General features: G+C 33.4%; 1 protein-coding gene across 1 annotated transcript; it reads right to left on the bottom strand.

The window, feature by feature from the left end:
- Positions 1 to 310: 310 nt before the first annotated feature.
- Positions 311 to 2,455, bottom strand: LOC105034618 (chalcone synthase 3). Its single transcript, XM_010909833.3, has 2 exons — positions 2,194 to 2,455; positions 311 to 1,528 (listed from the first exon to the last, which is right to left on the bottom strand). The coding sequence occupies exons 1-2, from the start codon at positions 2,372 to 2,374 to the stop codon at positions 528 to 530; spliced, it is 1,182 nt and encodes a 393-aa protein (XP_010908135.2). The 5' UTR covers positions 2,375 to 2,455; the 3' UTR covers positions 311 to 527.
- Between the last annotated feature and the right edge of the window lie 15,312 nt (positions 2,456 to 17,767).

The following is a 17,767-nucleotide window of genomic DNA, read 5'->3' as shown; positions in this document are numbered from 1 at the left end:
TTAGTCAATAATAGCATCTGTTAATTTTGACGCATTTCAGGATCAGCAGACAATGATTACTAGCTAGCCTGTGTCCAGCAGAATTTTGACCGATGGCTTCGTGTCTTGCCTTGTAAGAAAACATTGCCAATTCGCAAGGATATACATATATATATATATATATATATATATATATATATATATATATAGAGAGAGAGAGAGAGAGAGAGAGAGAGAGAGAGATGTGCAGAAAAGGAAGGCTAAAAAAACAACCATTATGCATGAGCAAAAACTAGCTAGTAAATATAGAGAGAAAAACAATACAGAAAGATTAGTAAGAGAATACCACTTGGCTTTAACAAATCTTATCAAATTTTGTACTACATAAAACAATTAGAGCTCAACACTCCTTATCCCACCAGAACATAATACTAAAATACCAAATTTAAAATGAAACAAAGGAATCATCTAATGCACCTTTCAGAAGTGCACCAGGGACCTAGTTGAGGGTGAGCCATCCGTTGAGGCATAGGTAGCACTTAAAGAGATCAGCAGGAAGCAATGGGCATGCTGTGCAGCACCACAGTCTCGACCGTGAGCCCCGGCCCGAACCCAAAGAGTACTCCCCACTCCAACCCCTCGCCGGTCGTCGCCAACCCTTCCTCTGCCGACCTCCTCCTCATCTCGTCGAGTATAAACAGCACACAAGCACTCGACATGTTTCCATATTCCTTCAGCACCTCCCTTGTTGCCCTCATCTTCTCTTTCTTGAGCCCCACCTTCTCCTCCACCTGGTCTAGTATTGCCGGTCCTCCCGGGTGTGCCACCCAGAAAACAGAGTTCCAGTCATCGATCCCAATTGGCCGTAGAGCCTGAACCAAACTCTTCTCGATGTTCTTTGATATCAGCCCAGGCACATCCTTCAGTAGGTGGAAGGTAAGCCCCACTTCTCTCAAGTGGCCATCGATGGCTCCTTCAGAGTCAGGGAGGATGGTTTGGCTAGCTGAGATGAGTTGGAAGAGCGGTCGTTCGATGGCTAAATCAGGGTCGGCGCCAATGATCAGGGCTGCAGCACCATCACCGAAGAGCGCCTGACCAACAAGGCTATCAAGATGGGACTCGGAAGGGCCTCGAAAGGTGACAGCAGTGATCTCAGAGCAAACAACAAGAACACGAGCACCGCGGTTGTTCTCGGCAAGGTCCTTTGCAAGGCGGAGCACAGTGCCACCGGCGAAGCAACCCTGTTGGTACATCATGAAGCGGTTGACGGAGGGGCGAAGGCCGAGCAGCTTGGTAAGCTGGTAGTCGGCCCCGGGCATGTCAACGCCACTGGTGGTGCAGAAGATGAGGTGGGTGATCCGGGACTTGGGTTGGCCCCACTCCTTGATGGCCTTGGTGGCTGCCTCCTTGCCGAGCTTTGGGACCTCGACGACCACCAGGTCCTGTCGGGCATCCAATGATGGAGCCATGTATGCACACATGTTGGGATTCTCCTTCAGGATCTCCTCCGTGAGATGCATGTAGCGCTTGTGGATCATTGACTTGTCACCTGCCATAAATCGGTTGTTGCAGTTTCAGTAATTATATATTGCACTAGTTCATGGATTTTAATCTAACTATAGTTAAGAGATGCAAAATTTCTCTATTTTTTTTTTTTGATGATATTCAGTTTTCTCTCATTAAAAAAAAAAAATTCCATTAAAAGGAAGAGCATGAAGAGCATGCACTACTAAAAGAGTATTGCTGCAGTTATGATAACAATTATATGAATTAATGTTCTAATTTAGAAGCCTATCATAATATGGTAGGTCAGAAAAAGTTGACATTTTCTTCCTTGCCTGTTTAGCATTACACACCATGACTCCTGCAAAACAATCCTTTATCCATTTATTAGGGAGCCATTATAAAATTACCTTTCATGACTGCAAATTCCAATTATCTGAAGTGTAACTTTTTTCAGAAGCTGGTAAATCTAAAAGCCCAAGGTCATTCTCGCTGTGGAAGAGCTCAGCTCATTCCTCACCCAGTTTGGCACTACATGCTGCGTCTTAGCTCATTAATCTTTATTTATATCACCTAAAACCCACTTCTTGAATGGATGGACTCTCACTCAATAGTCAAATCGAACTTGATGTGCACTCTCGTTATCACTTTTCCTCCACCCCATGCAAGCTTATTGAACATAAATAGACATGCATATAGCTATAGACTTACACATTCTCTTAAATTTCTCCTTGAGGTCGGCAAGATGCTCGCTGTTGGTGATTCGAAAATAGTAATCGGGGTAGTCGGCCTGGCACACGACATTAGCAGGGGTGGCGGTGCCGATAGCGAGCACCGTCGCCGGTCCTTCGGCCCTCTGAGCCTTACGGATCTCCTCCACGGTCGTCGACATGGTTTCTTCAACGAAAATTTGGCTCGAAGAGGAGAGAAATAATAGAAGAGGAAGAGCTTTGAATGGTGGCAGAGGAGAGCAGTGGTTGAACGCAAGGTGTGAGATCGTGAGGCTTTATAGGAGCTGGAGCTGGTAGGTTGGGACCTTGCGAGCGAATAGCGGATGGGTCAACCCATGGTGTTTGGCGGAGCGGTCCAAGGCTTGGTGGATGGCGCCCCCCTGCCCCACACTACGTGGTATACACGTTAATAATGGGTAGCTGGAGCATGAGGTTTCCTAACCCCATCACCATCCCCGGGGACGTTTATCATAAAAATCACCGGGGCGTCCGGAGCCAACGGTAAAGTGGATTTGACTATTGACTTGAGAGGCATTATTGAAGAGTTTTTTTGGTTTGTTAGGAAAATATTGGGAGGCAATGTTGAAGGGTGTTAAATGTGTTATGAATTACTTGATCCACTGAAGTGAAATTTCAAAGATCTGGATACTTTGGTAGCAGAATGGTTCACCAAAAGACTTATTTATTTTGATATTTAATGATACAAACTATTTAAAATATATATAAATAAATTTATAAAAATAATCAAAATAAATAGAGAATATTAGTTAAGTAAATATTTTTTTCATAATCATTGGTGTTTAGCCATTAAAAATTAAGTATTGGTAAGTAGCTATTCGAAAAGGATAAGGGTTTTATTTAATGTTTAGAAACTTCACCAAAAACTATCTGACTAGCCCTTAATTAAGAAAAAAGAGAAAAATAACTGTTAAAGTCAAATATTTCTTTTATGCTTTTAAAGTTGAATATACCATGGGCAAAAACCCAAAATCTTGTATCCCAAAAATTTCACTTTCTCGCTCCTCCACCACTCAAGCTGTATGTCCCTTATTTCCTTTCGCTCTCCCATCCTTTTGCTAGTTAAAGACACATGTACTTTACAAATTCTTTTCACTCCCCTAACCACTTTCCTTTGTTGTATGCCTTTTGTTTTCCCTCACTGAACCCATTATCTTCTTCACCCTTCACCTCTCCTACTTTCTATCATTAAGCAACCTTTGCTTGCTCCCATGGAACTCTCCTCTCTTTTGACACACTTTGCCTCCCACATTGATCTCTTTCATTGGTTTTTGTGAATCCCACTCTCCTTTGCCACTAGAACCGTAGGTGAGGCATCTTTCTCCCCTAACTCTGCAACCAGCTTTACCTCCTTCACCCTCCTTAACCATGCACTCTTCTCTCATTCTCATGGAACCCTTCTTCGCTTCAGCACCCTCACCTCCCTAACTTATTTTCACCGGCCTTTGGGATCCTACTATCCTCCAATACTAGAACCCTTAGTGAGGGCCTTCTTTTTCACCAGCTTCTCCTCATGGAACCCTACATTGTGACTCTTGTAGCACTGACTTCATCCTGTCGACTCTTTTTTAACATCAACTTCCCTCTCTTGCTCTCCTTCACCTGAACCATCTCCACCACCTTAGTTGCCCCTTATCCACCATCGACTCTGCCTCATAGAACCTCGGTGGCAACTCCTCCTTCTCTAATGTTGGCTTTCCTACTCCCTATCTCTTTTACTTAAACCATCTTCACCACCTACATTGTCCCTACTCCACCATCGAAACTCGACTCCAATTAGTGGCGATTGCTCTATCACTGACTTCACTGCCTGAATAATGATTCTTCTATCTTCTCATCTTCTTATTTTATTTTATTTTTTTTCACTAATTTGTTAAATTTTAAATATTTTAGAGGTGATGATGATAACTGATACCAATTGTCCTTCCATTACCTCACATTTACCAGAATGGCATGATACTGTATTACCCATCAGTCTGATAATCATGCTTAGTCAATCCTAATCTTGTTGTTGTAACTTCATTCGGCATATCTTATATTAATTTACTCTTGGTCATTTCTATATATTCAGCCCCTTTGGTTGATGCAATCAGTTTCCATATGGTGTCTATTACTTTGGCCTTAGCTCTTGTGGGATATTCATCTAAAATCTTATTACACTTATCATATTCTTATCCCATCATATGGCTGAATAAGTATTTATATCCTATGTGTCATCTTAAGCAAGGATGTGGTGTAGACACTAAAATAAGAAAATTCTGCCTGAACTTGAGAAATATATCATTGGAATGTATTACAACATGATAACTTGGTCTTGCTGGCATAATTTTGCTAGCGCAATTACCTCACATTCAAAGTTCAACTATAATTAGACTAACTACTAATTCATAGCAAGGATGGTTATCTATGCCTACTCAATTGCTTATTCAGGATTATTAGAGCACTATACTAAACTTAAGAGTATTTCTTTCTCTTAGCAAAGCAATCACAAAGGGGATGGGTCTTTGATAGTTCCCATTACCAAAAAAAAAATTTTACGATGTAATTATTTGCGATGAAAATATTTTCATAGCAACTATCACTATTTACGATGAAAAAAATTTTACGTCGTAAATAATTAACTATTTGCAATGCAAAACTCTTTTCATCACAAATAACATATTATTTGCAACATATATCAAATTTTGCATTGCAAATAGTCATTATTTGTGATGCAAATTTTACATCGTAAATAATCAATAAAAAATTAAAAATTTTAAAATAAATATAGATTATTTATGATAAAAATTTGTATCACAAATAAGAGTATTTGCGACTGTAAAATTATTTACATCGTAAATAATAAATTATTTATGATCAAAATTTTACTTCACTAATAATCAATAAAAAATCAAATTTTTTTAAGAAATAAATAATAGATTATTTATAATAAAAAATTTATGTCGCAAACAAAGGTATCTGTGATGTAATAAAAATTTACGTCGCAAATATACAATTATTTGTGACACAAAATTTGTGTCATAAATAATCAACAAAAGGTCAAAAATTTTTAAAAATAAATAAATAATAGATTATTATGACAAAAAATTGGTGTTCAAACAAATAATATTTTTTGATGTAAATTTTATTTATGTCATAAATATAAACTTACTTGCGATGCAAACTTTTCATCGTAAATAATGATAAAAAATATTTTTTTTAAAACATAAATAGTAGATTATTTGTGATGAAAAGTTTTCATCATAAATAAAGATATTTTGATGTAAAATAAATTTATATCATAAATATTTAATTATTTATGATATAAATTTTTATCACAAATAATCTTCAAAAAATAATTTTTTTTAAAAAAATAAATAGTAGAACTATATGCGATGAAAAATTTGCATCACAAACAAAGACATTTACAATAAAATTTAATTTCCATCACAAATATTATATTATTTTTGATGCAAATTTTATGTCAAAAATAATTGAAGAAAAATCAAAATTTTTTAAAAAATAAATAGTAGATTATTTATGATGAAAAATTTATGTCACAATAACCATATTTGTGACTAAATAAAATTTGTATCATAAATATTATATTATTTGTGATGTAAATTTTGCATTGCAAATAATCAATGAAAAATTAAAAATTTTTAAAAATAAATAGAAGATGATTTACAATGAAAATATTTTTGTTGACCCAGGATTAATTTTGATGATAATAAAAGTATTTGAGTATAAATTGTTAGATAACTAACATGGCTTTTGAGGATGTATAGATTTAAATTCAAATTGCTTACTTATTTTAGATGTTTTTCAGTAAATCAAAATGGAGAACCATCAATCAAATCATTAATGAAAGCTCTCTAGGCTAGACACCCTTGGAAAAATTTTAATGAGGAATAAAATTAAGTAAACAAGACAAGTCTAGCCTAGAAAGAAAATTGAAGAAGAAAAGCTGTCATAGGACCAATGGCATGTTTGGCATGCAAACTGAGCTGATCCAGTGGTAGAGAATAGTCAAAAGATAGAAAGGATGAAGTTTTATAAAAAGGTTTAATTAGCTGACCAAGTTTAAAAGTGAGCCGATCCAATTTCAGATTGAGCCGATCTAATTTCAGACTGAGCCGATCAAGTGAGCATTGGAGCAAAAAAGGCAGAAAGCTTAATTTTCAGCTTCCTGACACTGAGCCGATCAAGTTTAAAAGTGAGCCGACCTAGTTCAACTGAGCCAACCCAATTCCAGACTGAGGTGACTAACTAAGCAGTGGAGCAAAAAAGGTAGAAAGCAATCCTACAGACACTGAGCCGATCCAGTTGAAAACTATGTCAACTCAAAGGAAACTAAGCCGACCCAGAACTATAATGGCTAGTTCTTTTTTGATCAACCATTTTTTGCTCCAACACATCTCCAACGGCCATTTCATCCTCTCCAATGGCTAGAACATTTATTGTAGCCATTCCTAGTGCCTTATATTGATGGGAAACATCAAGGATTTAAAAGGAAACACTCTTTGTGCGTTTAAGAGGACTTTTTGAAGAGTTTTGAAAAAAAAATACATTCAAGTACATTCATAGTGAGCTGAAAAGTGTAAAAGAAAGGAGTTATTTCTTTGAGATTCTTTATGCCTTCCATCATCCTCAAAGTGAGAAAAGCTTGGTGTTAAGCATTGAAGACCCTCACCAACTCTCATAGGTATTCAAAGAGAAGAAGTCAAGCCAACAAGCAAAGCAACTCCAACTTCTTCAAACTTTATTGAGCATTTCTTTCCTTTTAAATTTTACTTTTATTATATTTATTTTCAAATTTCTTGGGGTGAGAAACTTGGGTTAGTCCAAGCCTAGAGTTAGATATTGTATTTAGTTTGATTGATAAGCCAAATGTAAAATCAACGGAGTTGATTGTTAGTCCGTGTAAAATAATCATTATACGGTGGTGGTTGGTGAGCCTAAGATAAAACCAACCAGATTGGATTGTAATCCTAAAGAAAATAATCGACTGTAATTTTTATAGTGAATTATAGTTGAATTCTTAAGTGGTTTACTTGGGAAGTGGATGTTGGTGTCATGTTTGGTGTCAAACCACTATAAAACTTTGACTTGTGATTATGTGCTTGTTTACTTATTATTCTTACTTGTTACATATAGTTACTTATCTTATAAAGCACTTAGTTATTAAATTTCTTCACACAATAGCTTAAAATTTTTAAATACCTAATTCACCCCCCTCTTGGGAGCCATTCTTGGCCAACAAGTGGTATCAGAGTCGGTGCTCACTTGTTTCTCAATTCTTTGAGCTAAAGATCACATGGCAAACCCAATTGGGACTTCATTAGTTAAGGGCCAATGAACCAATAGATCCTCGCTTTTCAATGGTATTACTATACCTATTGAAAAGCAAGAATGAGGATATTTATTCAAGTAGAAGATTATGACATGTAGAATATCATAATAAGGGGCCACACACACCCACTATAATGGTAGATGATATGTCCATTTTCAAGTCCAAAAAGGATTGGAATGAACATTATAATAAACAAGCTCAACTCAACGTCAAAGAAATGAACATCTTATATTATGTTTTGGATGCTAATGAGTTTAATAGGATATCAACATGTTTATCCACCAAAAAAATTTGGGATAGATTTGAAGTCATCCATGAGGGTACTAGTCAAGTCAAGGAGTCAAAGATAAATATATTAGTATATAAGTATAAGCTATTCAAAATGGAACCACATGAAACAATCATTGAAATATTCACTAGATTCATAGATATTTTGAATGGATTAAAAAGTTTAGGTAGAGATTATTCTAACAGTGATGTGGTGCATAAAATTCTTAGGTCTTTGCCAAAGAATTGAGAGCCAAAGGTGACCGTCATTTAAGAGAAAAAAGACCTAAACAAGTTAGCCTTGGAAGAACTTATCGGATCCTCATGACACATGAGCTCAACATAAACCAAGGCAAGGAAGAAGAGGTAAAGAAGAAAAAAGTATAGCATCAAGACCGCCCCATCCATGAAGAAGAAAGTGAATCTGAAGAAGATTCGAAGATAATGAGGAGATGGTCATGTTAACAAGAAGGTTCAAGAAGTTCATGAGAAGAAAAAAGAAATTTGAACCAAAGAAGAGAGATATAATAAGAGAGAAGGTAGCACAGAGAAAGAGAAGAAAAAAGAGACAGGACAACCACCTCTTTGCTATGAGTGTAAGAAACCCGAATTTTTTCAGATGGATTGTCTATTTTTGAAGAAAAGCTCCAAGAAGCCTATGAAGGAAGCATTGAAGGCAGCATGGAGCAATGGTGAGGACTCTTCTTCAAGTGAAGAAGAATTTTCAAGAGAAGAAAGGGCAAATCTTTGCCTTATGGCTCTAGAGGATGAGGTAAGTGATGATGATCAAATTTTTGAATTTATTTTTGAAGAATTTATGATGCATTTCATGATTTACTTGGTGATTATAAGAAATTATCTCATAAGAACAAGGAACCTAAGAAAGATAATCAATCCTTAAGCAAAGATAAGGCTAAAGTAGAAAATGACTTAAAAGAATCACAAAGTAAATTAAATGAATTAATTAAAAGGAATGAATCACTACAAGAAGAGGTAAACAAACTAAAATCTATTGTAGATAGATTTACACTAAGCTCTCAAAACCTACAAATGCTTATTAAAAATCAAAAATTGGTCTTTGACAAAGCTGGAATAGGATACAACCCATTAAGGAAACAAAAACTCTTAAAAAATGTGTACACTAAATCACAAAATCAAAGTAGAAACATAACTTGTTATAGATGCAATAAAATTGGATATAAATTTATTAAATGTAAGACCTTTAATGCAAGAAAAGTTATCAATGCAAATAAGCAAAAGATTAAACAAATTTGGGTTCCAAAAAGAACCATTCATGCTAACCCCCAAGGACTTGAGTTAACTTGGATATCTAAATTTATTTGATTTGCTTATGTAGGTGTACCTAACATCTGTGAGAGCAAAAAGAAAATGTATCTTGATGTGGATGCTCGAGGTACATGATAGGAGATAGATCATAATTTATCTCTCTTGAAGCTAAGAATGGAGGAGTGGTGACATTTAGAGACAATGGTAAAGGCAAAATCATCGATCTTGATAACATCTTGATTACATCCTCCACTAGCATAGAAAATATATTATTAGTAGAAGGTCTAATGTATAATTTACTTAGCATAAGTCATTTATGTGACAAAGGTTTCAATGTTGCATTTAAATCATCTCATTGCATTGTAACTAGTTTATTTGATGATAATATTAAATTCATAAGAAAGAGGCATGGCAATGTTTATATTATTGATCTTGATGAGTTTAGAAATGAAAACATTGAATGTCTAGTTGCTATGAATGCTAAAGCAAATGAATTTAGTTAGATTTGACATAATAGACTAGGTCATGCAAGCATGGACTCATTGGCAAGATTGATTAAATATGACTTAGTAAAAAAGATTTACCAAAATAAATTCTAAAAAGATGGAATTTGCAAAATATATCAACTTGGTAAACAAACAAAATCTTCTTTTAAATCCATAAATATTGTTTCAACTATTAGGCCACTTGAACTTCTTCACATGGATTTGTTTGGACCGATTTCAACTACTAGTCTTAGAGGAAAAAGATTTGATTTTAATTATTAATGATTTTTCAAGATTCACATTGGTACTTTTCTTAGCACATAAAGATGAAGCTTTTAAATATTTGTTGATTTGTTTAACAAAATTACTAGTGAAAAAGAATGCAAGATTTTGGAATTAAGAAGTGACCATAACATCGAATTTGAAAACTATAAGTTTGAAGAGTTTTCTCTAAAAATAGAATTAATCATAATTTTTTAGCCCCTAGGACATCTAATCAAAATGGGGTGGTAGAAAAAAAGAATTGAACCTTAATTAAAATGGTACGGACCATACTTTGTGAAAATAACCCCCCAAAGTACTTTTGAATGGAAGCTATTAACACCGTATGCTATATGCTAAATAGAGCGCTAATTAGATCTATTTTAAAGAATATCTCATATGAGCTTTACAAAGAAAAGAAGCCTAACATTTCATATTTCAAAGTTTTTGATTGTAAATATTTTATTCTAATAAATGTAAGGAAAACTAAGAAAATTTGATGTAAAATTAGATAAAGGTATTTTTCTAAGATATTCATCTCATAGTAGAGCATATAGAGTATTCAATAAGAGGACATTGATAGTAGAGGGATCGATACATATTATTTTTGATGAAACTAACTCTCTTAAGGTAAGAGAAGAAGAGATTAATGTAGATGCAGGTAATCTTGAAAAGGAGTTGAAGGATATGACACTTGAAGATGCTCCCTTTCAAGAAAAAGAAGATGAAGAGTAAGATGTTGAAGAAGAGGCCCCACAACCCCAAGATGAATAAGGTACATCGAATTTACCAAAAGAATGGAGGTATGATCACAATCATCCTAAAGAATTAATAATAGGTGATCCATCTCATGGTGTTAAGACTAGAGCATCACTTAGAGAAGTCATGAATCACTTTACATTTGTCTCACATTTAGAACCTAAAAACATTATAGATGCTAAAAAAGATCCAAATTGAATTTTAGCAATGCAAGAGAAATTAAATCAATTTGAAAGAAAAAAATTTGAGAATTAATTAGAGACCTAAAAATTTCTAGTAATTGGAATAAAAGAATCTTTAGGAATAAGCTAGATGAAAAGGGCAATATAATTAGAAACAAGGCTAGATTGCTTGTACAAGGATACAATCAAAAAAAAGAAAATTGATTTTGATGAATCCTTATATCTGTAGCTAGACTTGAAGCTATTAGATTACTTTTAGTATTTGCTTATTATATGAATTTTAAACTCTTTCAAATGGATGTCAAAAGCGCTTTCTTGAATGAATAATTGAGGAAAAGTTTATGTAAAACAACCTCTGAATTTTGAAAATCAAGAAATACCTAATCATATACATAAACTTAAGAAAGTATTATATGGATTAAACAAGCACCTAGGGCTTGATATGATAGATTAAGTAAGTTTTTATTAGACAATGATTTTAAAAGAAAAATGTAGATAAAATATTATTTATAAAAAAAATCAAATGATTTATTGATTGTGCAATTATATGTGATGATATTGTATTCAGTGCTATTAAAGAAGATTTATGTAGAGATTTTACTAGACTTATGCAGGAAAGTTCGAGATGAGTATGATGGAAGAGCTCAACTTCTTTTTCGAACTCCAGATCAAGTAATCAAATAAGAAGATATTCATTAATCAAAGTAAATACATCAAAAAAATACTGAAAAAATTTGAGATAGAGAATATCAGAGAAAGTGGTACCCCTACAAGCACAAGTTGCAAGCTTGATCAAGATCTAAAAGAAAAAGCAATGGATCCCAAGCTATATTGAGATATGATTGGATCCTTACTTTACTTAACTGTAAGTAGGCCGATATAATATTCAGTGTATGTACGTATGCACGTTATCAATCTAATCCTAAAGATTCCCATGTAATGATAGTTAAAAAAAATTAAATATTTCATAAATACTTAAGATATAGATTTGTGGTACTCTAAGAAATCTTCATTAGAAATAATTGGTTATAGTAATTATGATTTTGCTGGTTGTTGCTTAGATAAAAAAGTACAAGTGGTACATATTAATTTTTAAGAGTGAATTTGGTCTCTTGATTTAGCAAGAAATAAAACTTAGTAGCCTTGTCAATGATGGAAGCCGAATATATAGCTGCTGAGAGTTGTACTTAACTATTATGGATTAAACAATAACTAGAGGACTATGGCATCATCTGCAATAACATTCCTATTCGATGTGACAACACAAGTACCATAAATCTGACTAAATATCTAATATTACACTCAAGAACAAAACATATAAAAGTAAGATATCATTTTATTAGGGATTATGTGCAAAATAATGACATAATGCTTGAATTTGTGCCAACTAAAAATTAAATTGCTGATATCTTCACTAAGCCATTAAATGAAGAAAGATTTTATGTAATTAGAAAATAATTAGATTTATTTGATCCAAATTGTTGATTTGATTAAATGTACCAAAATGAATGATTGCTTTGTTGTATATACTGAATTAAATGCTTTTAAAGTATTGAATTTCTTTGAATTATTCATGGTTTAATTTCATTTGAAAAGGCATGCCTAGGTTGCATCATGTTTAGCATTGAAACATTGAAAAGTTCAATACTATGCTAAATTGAGTTGGCTAAGCTTATATTTGAGTCGACTAAGTTATTAGTCGATCTAAAATTTTTAGTCGACCTAGCATTGAGCCGACTCAAAATTAAACTTAGTTGACCCAGTTTGTCGGGACCTTATTTTTTAACGGGACTTTCAAAAGCCCTATTTCATTTTGTTTTCGATTTATTTTAAGTTGTCCCACTGTGAAGAACCCTAGGAACCCCAAAAATCCTCCTTAGAACCCTAATCCACTACTTTTTTTAGAGAATTTTTGGATCCATGGCACCCAAGAAACATGTTGCTCCAAGACTGAAGCATCATTGCCCCTTTACTCGGCCAAGACATGGGATTCACGGTGAACGATGGACCAAGTCATGCGAGGATAGTCGTGCTGAGCCATCTCAACCCACCAGCAGCTCGTCTCCATCTCCTTCTCCTTTGGCAACCGCTACTCCTCCTTCGGTATCTTCACCCTCTGCTGTGCAGGATCAAAAGCTAGATTCTCTTCTAGGACAGTGACTGAGGAAAGAAATATTGACTTTGATTTTCTGGAGACTAAGGGTTTTGAGATTGGGGAGCTTCTGAAATTTTAAGGATGGGAGTATCTTTGTTCCTTGAACTTGTCCACTGACCCAAATTTAGTGAAGAAATTTTATGCAAATGCAAGGGTTAGTCCAAGATATTTTGTGTCTAAAGTAAAAGGTATTAAAATTGACTTGATTGAAGAAAGATTGAGATCATTGCTTAGGGCACCCACTGAGGGAGCTATAGGACTATCTGATAAGGCTAGTGGATTACAATTGTTGTTTGGGAGAGAGGATGCGATGCACTTTGAGGAGATACATGCTGGAGATCTGTCAGTGGAGCATCATCTTCTTCATCATATGGTCGTGAGGATTCTCCTCCCTAGGATCAGTAGATTTGACTTTGTGACTAAAAAGTGCTATTCTATATCATTTGATTAAAAAAGAGAAGTTTAATCTACCAGCTATAATTTTGAGGACAATGCAAGAAACTACTCCAAGGATAAAGACTACTCTGTCTTATTGAATGTTTCTGACTTTAGTCTTTAGAGGTTTTGGTGTGGAGTTAGAAGGGGAATCGTGCAAGTTTTTGTAATATTTTGACACTTACAATGCCAAATCTCTAAAGAGGATGAAGTACAAGAAGGTGGCTGATGGTACTTAGATAAAGGTGGATGAGGTAGAAGGAAGAGGAGTGCCAGAGCATGTGCTGCATCTAGCCCGATCGATGCATCAAGAGTCGGCTACATCTTCATCTATTGTTCATCTCGCTGGGGGTCAGATTAAGGACATTATGTAGTGGGTTGTTGATCAAGTATCTAGGGACATCATGGAGCAAGTTGTTGATCAGGTTGTTGGAAACATTTTTGCTTTGGTAAAGGCTGTTGTGTGTGAGGTGCTAGCTGAGTACCATTCTTCTATGCCTGTGGATCCATCTTCCTCCATCCCACCTGAGCCTACATTAGATTAGGATGCATGTAGTGATATATTCATTTTGAGCCTTTTGTATGTCAGCATCCTATGTTTTGATCATGCTTATGTCGTATTTTGTATGGCCATTATATTGAATGAATAAAAATTTGGAGTTTGTTTTATGTATGCAATGTTCCTATTTGATGCATGTTCCTATTTGGGTGATCTTTTGATTATGTGTAATGCTCATCTTTTTGATAATGGCAAAAAGGGGGAGATGAACTTGAGTATTTCTTGAAGTTTGGAATTTTTTAATTGACAAGTTATAATTTAAATAGAACTAATGGCAAATAGTGAAACTATTTGAAATAAAGCAATGAAAAATAATTTAAATATGAATTGAAGAAGAAACAAAGTGAAATTTGAATTTTGAAACCCTAAAGAACAACTGGCACATAGAAAAGGGGGAGCAATATGGATTTTTAAATCAAATTGTACTTATGTATCATATTCACAGGAAGTTTATGATAAAGTGAAATTGAATGCATATGATGTGATTAAAGTGAAGTAAATTTAAAATTTGAAAGAAAGGTATACTCAAAGAATTTTGTCATCATCAAAAAAGGAGAAATTATTGATCCCAAAATTGATTTTGATGATAACAAAAGCATTTAAGTATAAATTGTTAGATAATTAACATGGCTTTTGAGGATGTATAGCTTTGAATTCAAATTGCTTACTTGTTTCAAGTGTTTTTTGACAAATCAAAATGAAGAACCACTAATCAAATCATTTGTGAAAGCTCTCCAAATTAGATACCATTGGAAGAATTTTAATGAGGAATAAAATCAAGTAAACAAGGCAAGTCTAGACTAGAAAGAAAATTGAAGAAGAAAGGCTGTCAAAGGACCAATGGCATGCTTGGCATGCAAACTGAGCTGATGCAGTTTTAATTGAGCCGATCCAGTTTTAACTGAGCTGATCCAGTGGCAAAGAATAGTTAAAAGACAGAAAGGATGAAGTTTCATAGAACAGTTCAGTTAGTTGACCAAGTTTAAAAGTGAGCCGACCCAATTCAACTGAGCCGATCTAGTTCCAGATTGAGCCAACCAATAGAGAAGTGGACCAAAAAAGGTAGAAAGCTTAATTTTTAGTCTCCTGACATTGAGCCGACCAAGTTTAAAAGTGAGCCGATCCAATTTAGTTAAGCCGACCCAGTTTCAAACTGAGCTGATTAATTGAGCAGTGGAGCAAAAAAGGTAGAGAACATATCCTGCAGACATTGAGCTGACCTAGACAAAATTTGAGCCAATCCAATTAAAAACTGAGTCGACTCAGAGGAAACTAAGCCGACCCAAAACTGTAATGGCTAGTTTTTTTGAATAGCCATTTTTTGCTCCAACACACCTCCAATGACCATTTCTTTCTCTCCAACGGCTAGAACATTTATTGCAGCCATTCCTAATGCCTTGCATTGGTGGGAAACATCAATGATTTAAAAGGAAACACTCTTTGAGCATTTAAGAGGACTTTTTGAAGAGTTTTGAAAAAAAAACACATTCAAGTGCATTCAGAGCGAGCTGAAAGTGTGGAAGAAAGGAGTTATTTCTCTAAGATTCTTTAGTCCTTCCATCATCCTCAAAGTGAGAGAAGCTTGGTGTTAAGCATTGAAGACCTTCACCAACTCTGACAAGTATTCAAAGAGAAGAAGGCAAGCCGATAAGCAAAGCAACTCCAACTTATTCTTCGGGCTTTATTGAGTATTTCTTTCTCTTTTAAATTTTACTTTTATTATATTTATTTTCAAGTTTCTTGGGGTGAGAAACTTGGATTGGTCCAAGCCTAGAGTTGGACATGGTATTTGATTTGATTGGTAAGCCAAGTATAAAATCAATTGGGGTTGATTGTTAGCCCGTGTAAAACAATCATTGTATGGTTTTGGTTGGTGAGCCTAGGATAAAATCAATCAAATTGGATTGTGACCCCAAAGAAAATAATCAGACTGTAATTCTTATAGTGAATTATAGTTGAATTTCCAAGTGGTTTACTTGGGGAGTACACATAGATGTCGAGTTTGGTGCTGAATCACTATAAAACTTTGAGCGTGTGATTGTGTGCTTGTTTACTTATTATTCTTACTTATTGCATATAGTTTACTTGTCTTATAATGTCCTTAGTTATTAAATTTCTTCACACAAGTAGCTTAAAATTTTTAAATACATTATTCACCCTCCTCTTGGGTAGCCTTCTTCAGATAATATTTTATAAATTAAAAAAATAATTCAAATATTTTACGATCAATTTTTTGATCATAAATTTTTTTAATATTTTGCAATCAAAAAATCAATCATAAATATATTTTACAATCGAATATAAATTTTTTTATTTTTTCTAAATATGATATAATTTTAAAATTTAAAACTCATCTTCACCATTTATTATCTAAATAATTATCATTAGAGTATCGTCATAAAAAACTATCTTAATCTAATAGTCCTAGCAATATTGATCAATAAAATTTAATTTTGACAGTTACGGATGATCACATAATGATCTAATAGGTAGAGATCACCACTTGCAATAATGATCTCAAAGATATTTATAGTACACTATCAAAATTTTACTTCAATCGGACATCATTATCATGGTCAATTTAGTATGAGATGATTTGGATCATTAAATAAAAAATAAATAATTAAAAAATCAAATAACATCCGATTATAAGATAATTTTTTAGATGAATGATCTTTGCCACTACTTTAATCGTCTGTATGGTGGTGATTGTAAAATCCAAACTATGCATATATGAACTATCCACGTTAAGTAGATCTTACAAAGGCACAAGTATACTTCAAGATTTTAAGAATGAGTATCAAGAGACAGAGTTTTAGATAGTTCATATACGTATGGTTTGAATTTTACAATCATCACCGTATAAATGATCAAAGTAATAAAAAAAATTATTTATCTATAAAAATCATCTTATGATTAGATACCATTTGGTCTTTTGATTACTCATTTTTCACTTAACGGCTCAAATCATCCCATGCTAAAAATTTTGATGCTATGCTAAAAATATCACGGAGATCATCATTGCAAGTTTTTGGATCCATCGATAATCTCTACTATCAGATCATCATGCGATCATCCATGATTATCAAAATTGAATTTCATTAATCGACATAGCTAGGGCTATCAAATTGAGGCTGTCTTTTATGATGATACTTTAATGATAATTATTTAGATAATGAACGGTGAAGATAAATTTTAAATTTTAAAATTATACTATATTTAAAAAAATAAAAAATTATACTATAAAAATATAAGATTTTTGTGACGTAAAATATTTTTCATTGCAAATAATTTATTAGTTATGATGGAAATTTTAGTTACATCAGAAATATTAAATTATTTATGATGAAAAATTTTAATCACAACTAATCGATAAAAAATTAAAAAAATTTTAAAAATAAATAATTTATGATGAAAAATTTACATCATAAATAATTTAATATTTACAACGTAAAAGAATTTTACATCACAAATATTAGTTATTTGCGATACTAAATTTTAGTTGCAAATAATCTATGAAAATTTAAATTTTTTTAAAAAATAAATAGTAGATTATTTGTGATGAAAAGTAAGAGTCACAAATAATTGAAATTATCATCACAAATTTTTTTGGAATTTTTTTATTAAATTTTTTAGAGTAAAAATTTTTTAAGGAAAAAAATTTTTTTTGACAAAAATTATTAGCAATGAAAATTTTATTTTTGTTGGTAATAATAGTTATTAGTGATGTATATTTCATTTTCATCGCAAATTAGTTTTCTTGGAATTTTTTTTTGGTTAAATTTTTTTTTAGAGGGAAAAATTTTTAGAGAAA

This window comes from Elaeis guineensis, chromosome 8 (genome assembly GCF_000442705.2).
Source record: "Elaeis guineensis isolate ETL-2024a chromosome 8, EG11, whole genome shotgun sequence".
NCBI lineage: Eukaryota > Viridiplantae > Streptophyta > Magnoliopsida > Arecales > Arecaceae > Elaeis > Elaeis guineensis.
The sequence above is the reverse complement of the archived record's forward strand: the minus strand, read 5'-3'. Positions and strand labels throughout refer to the sequence as shown.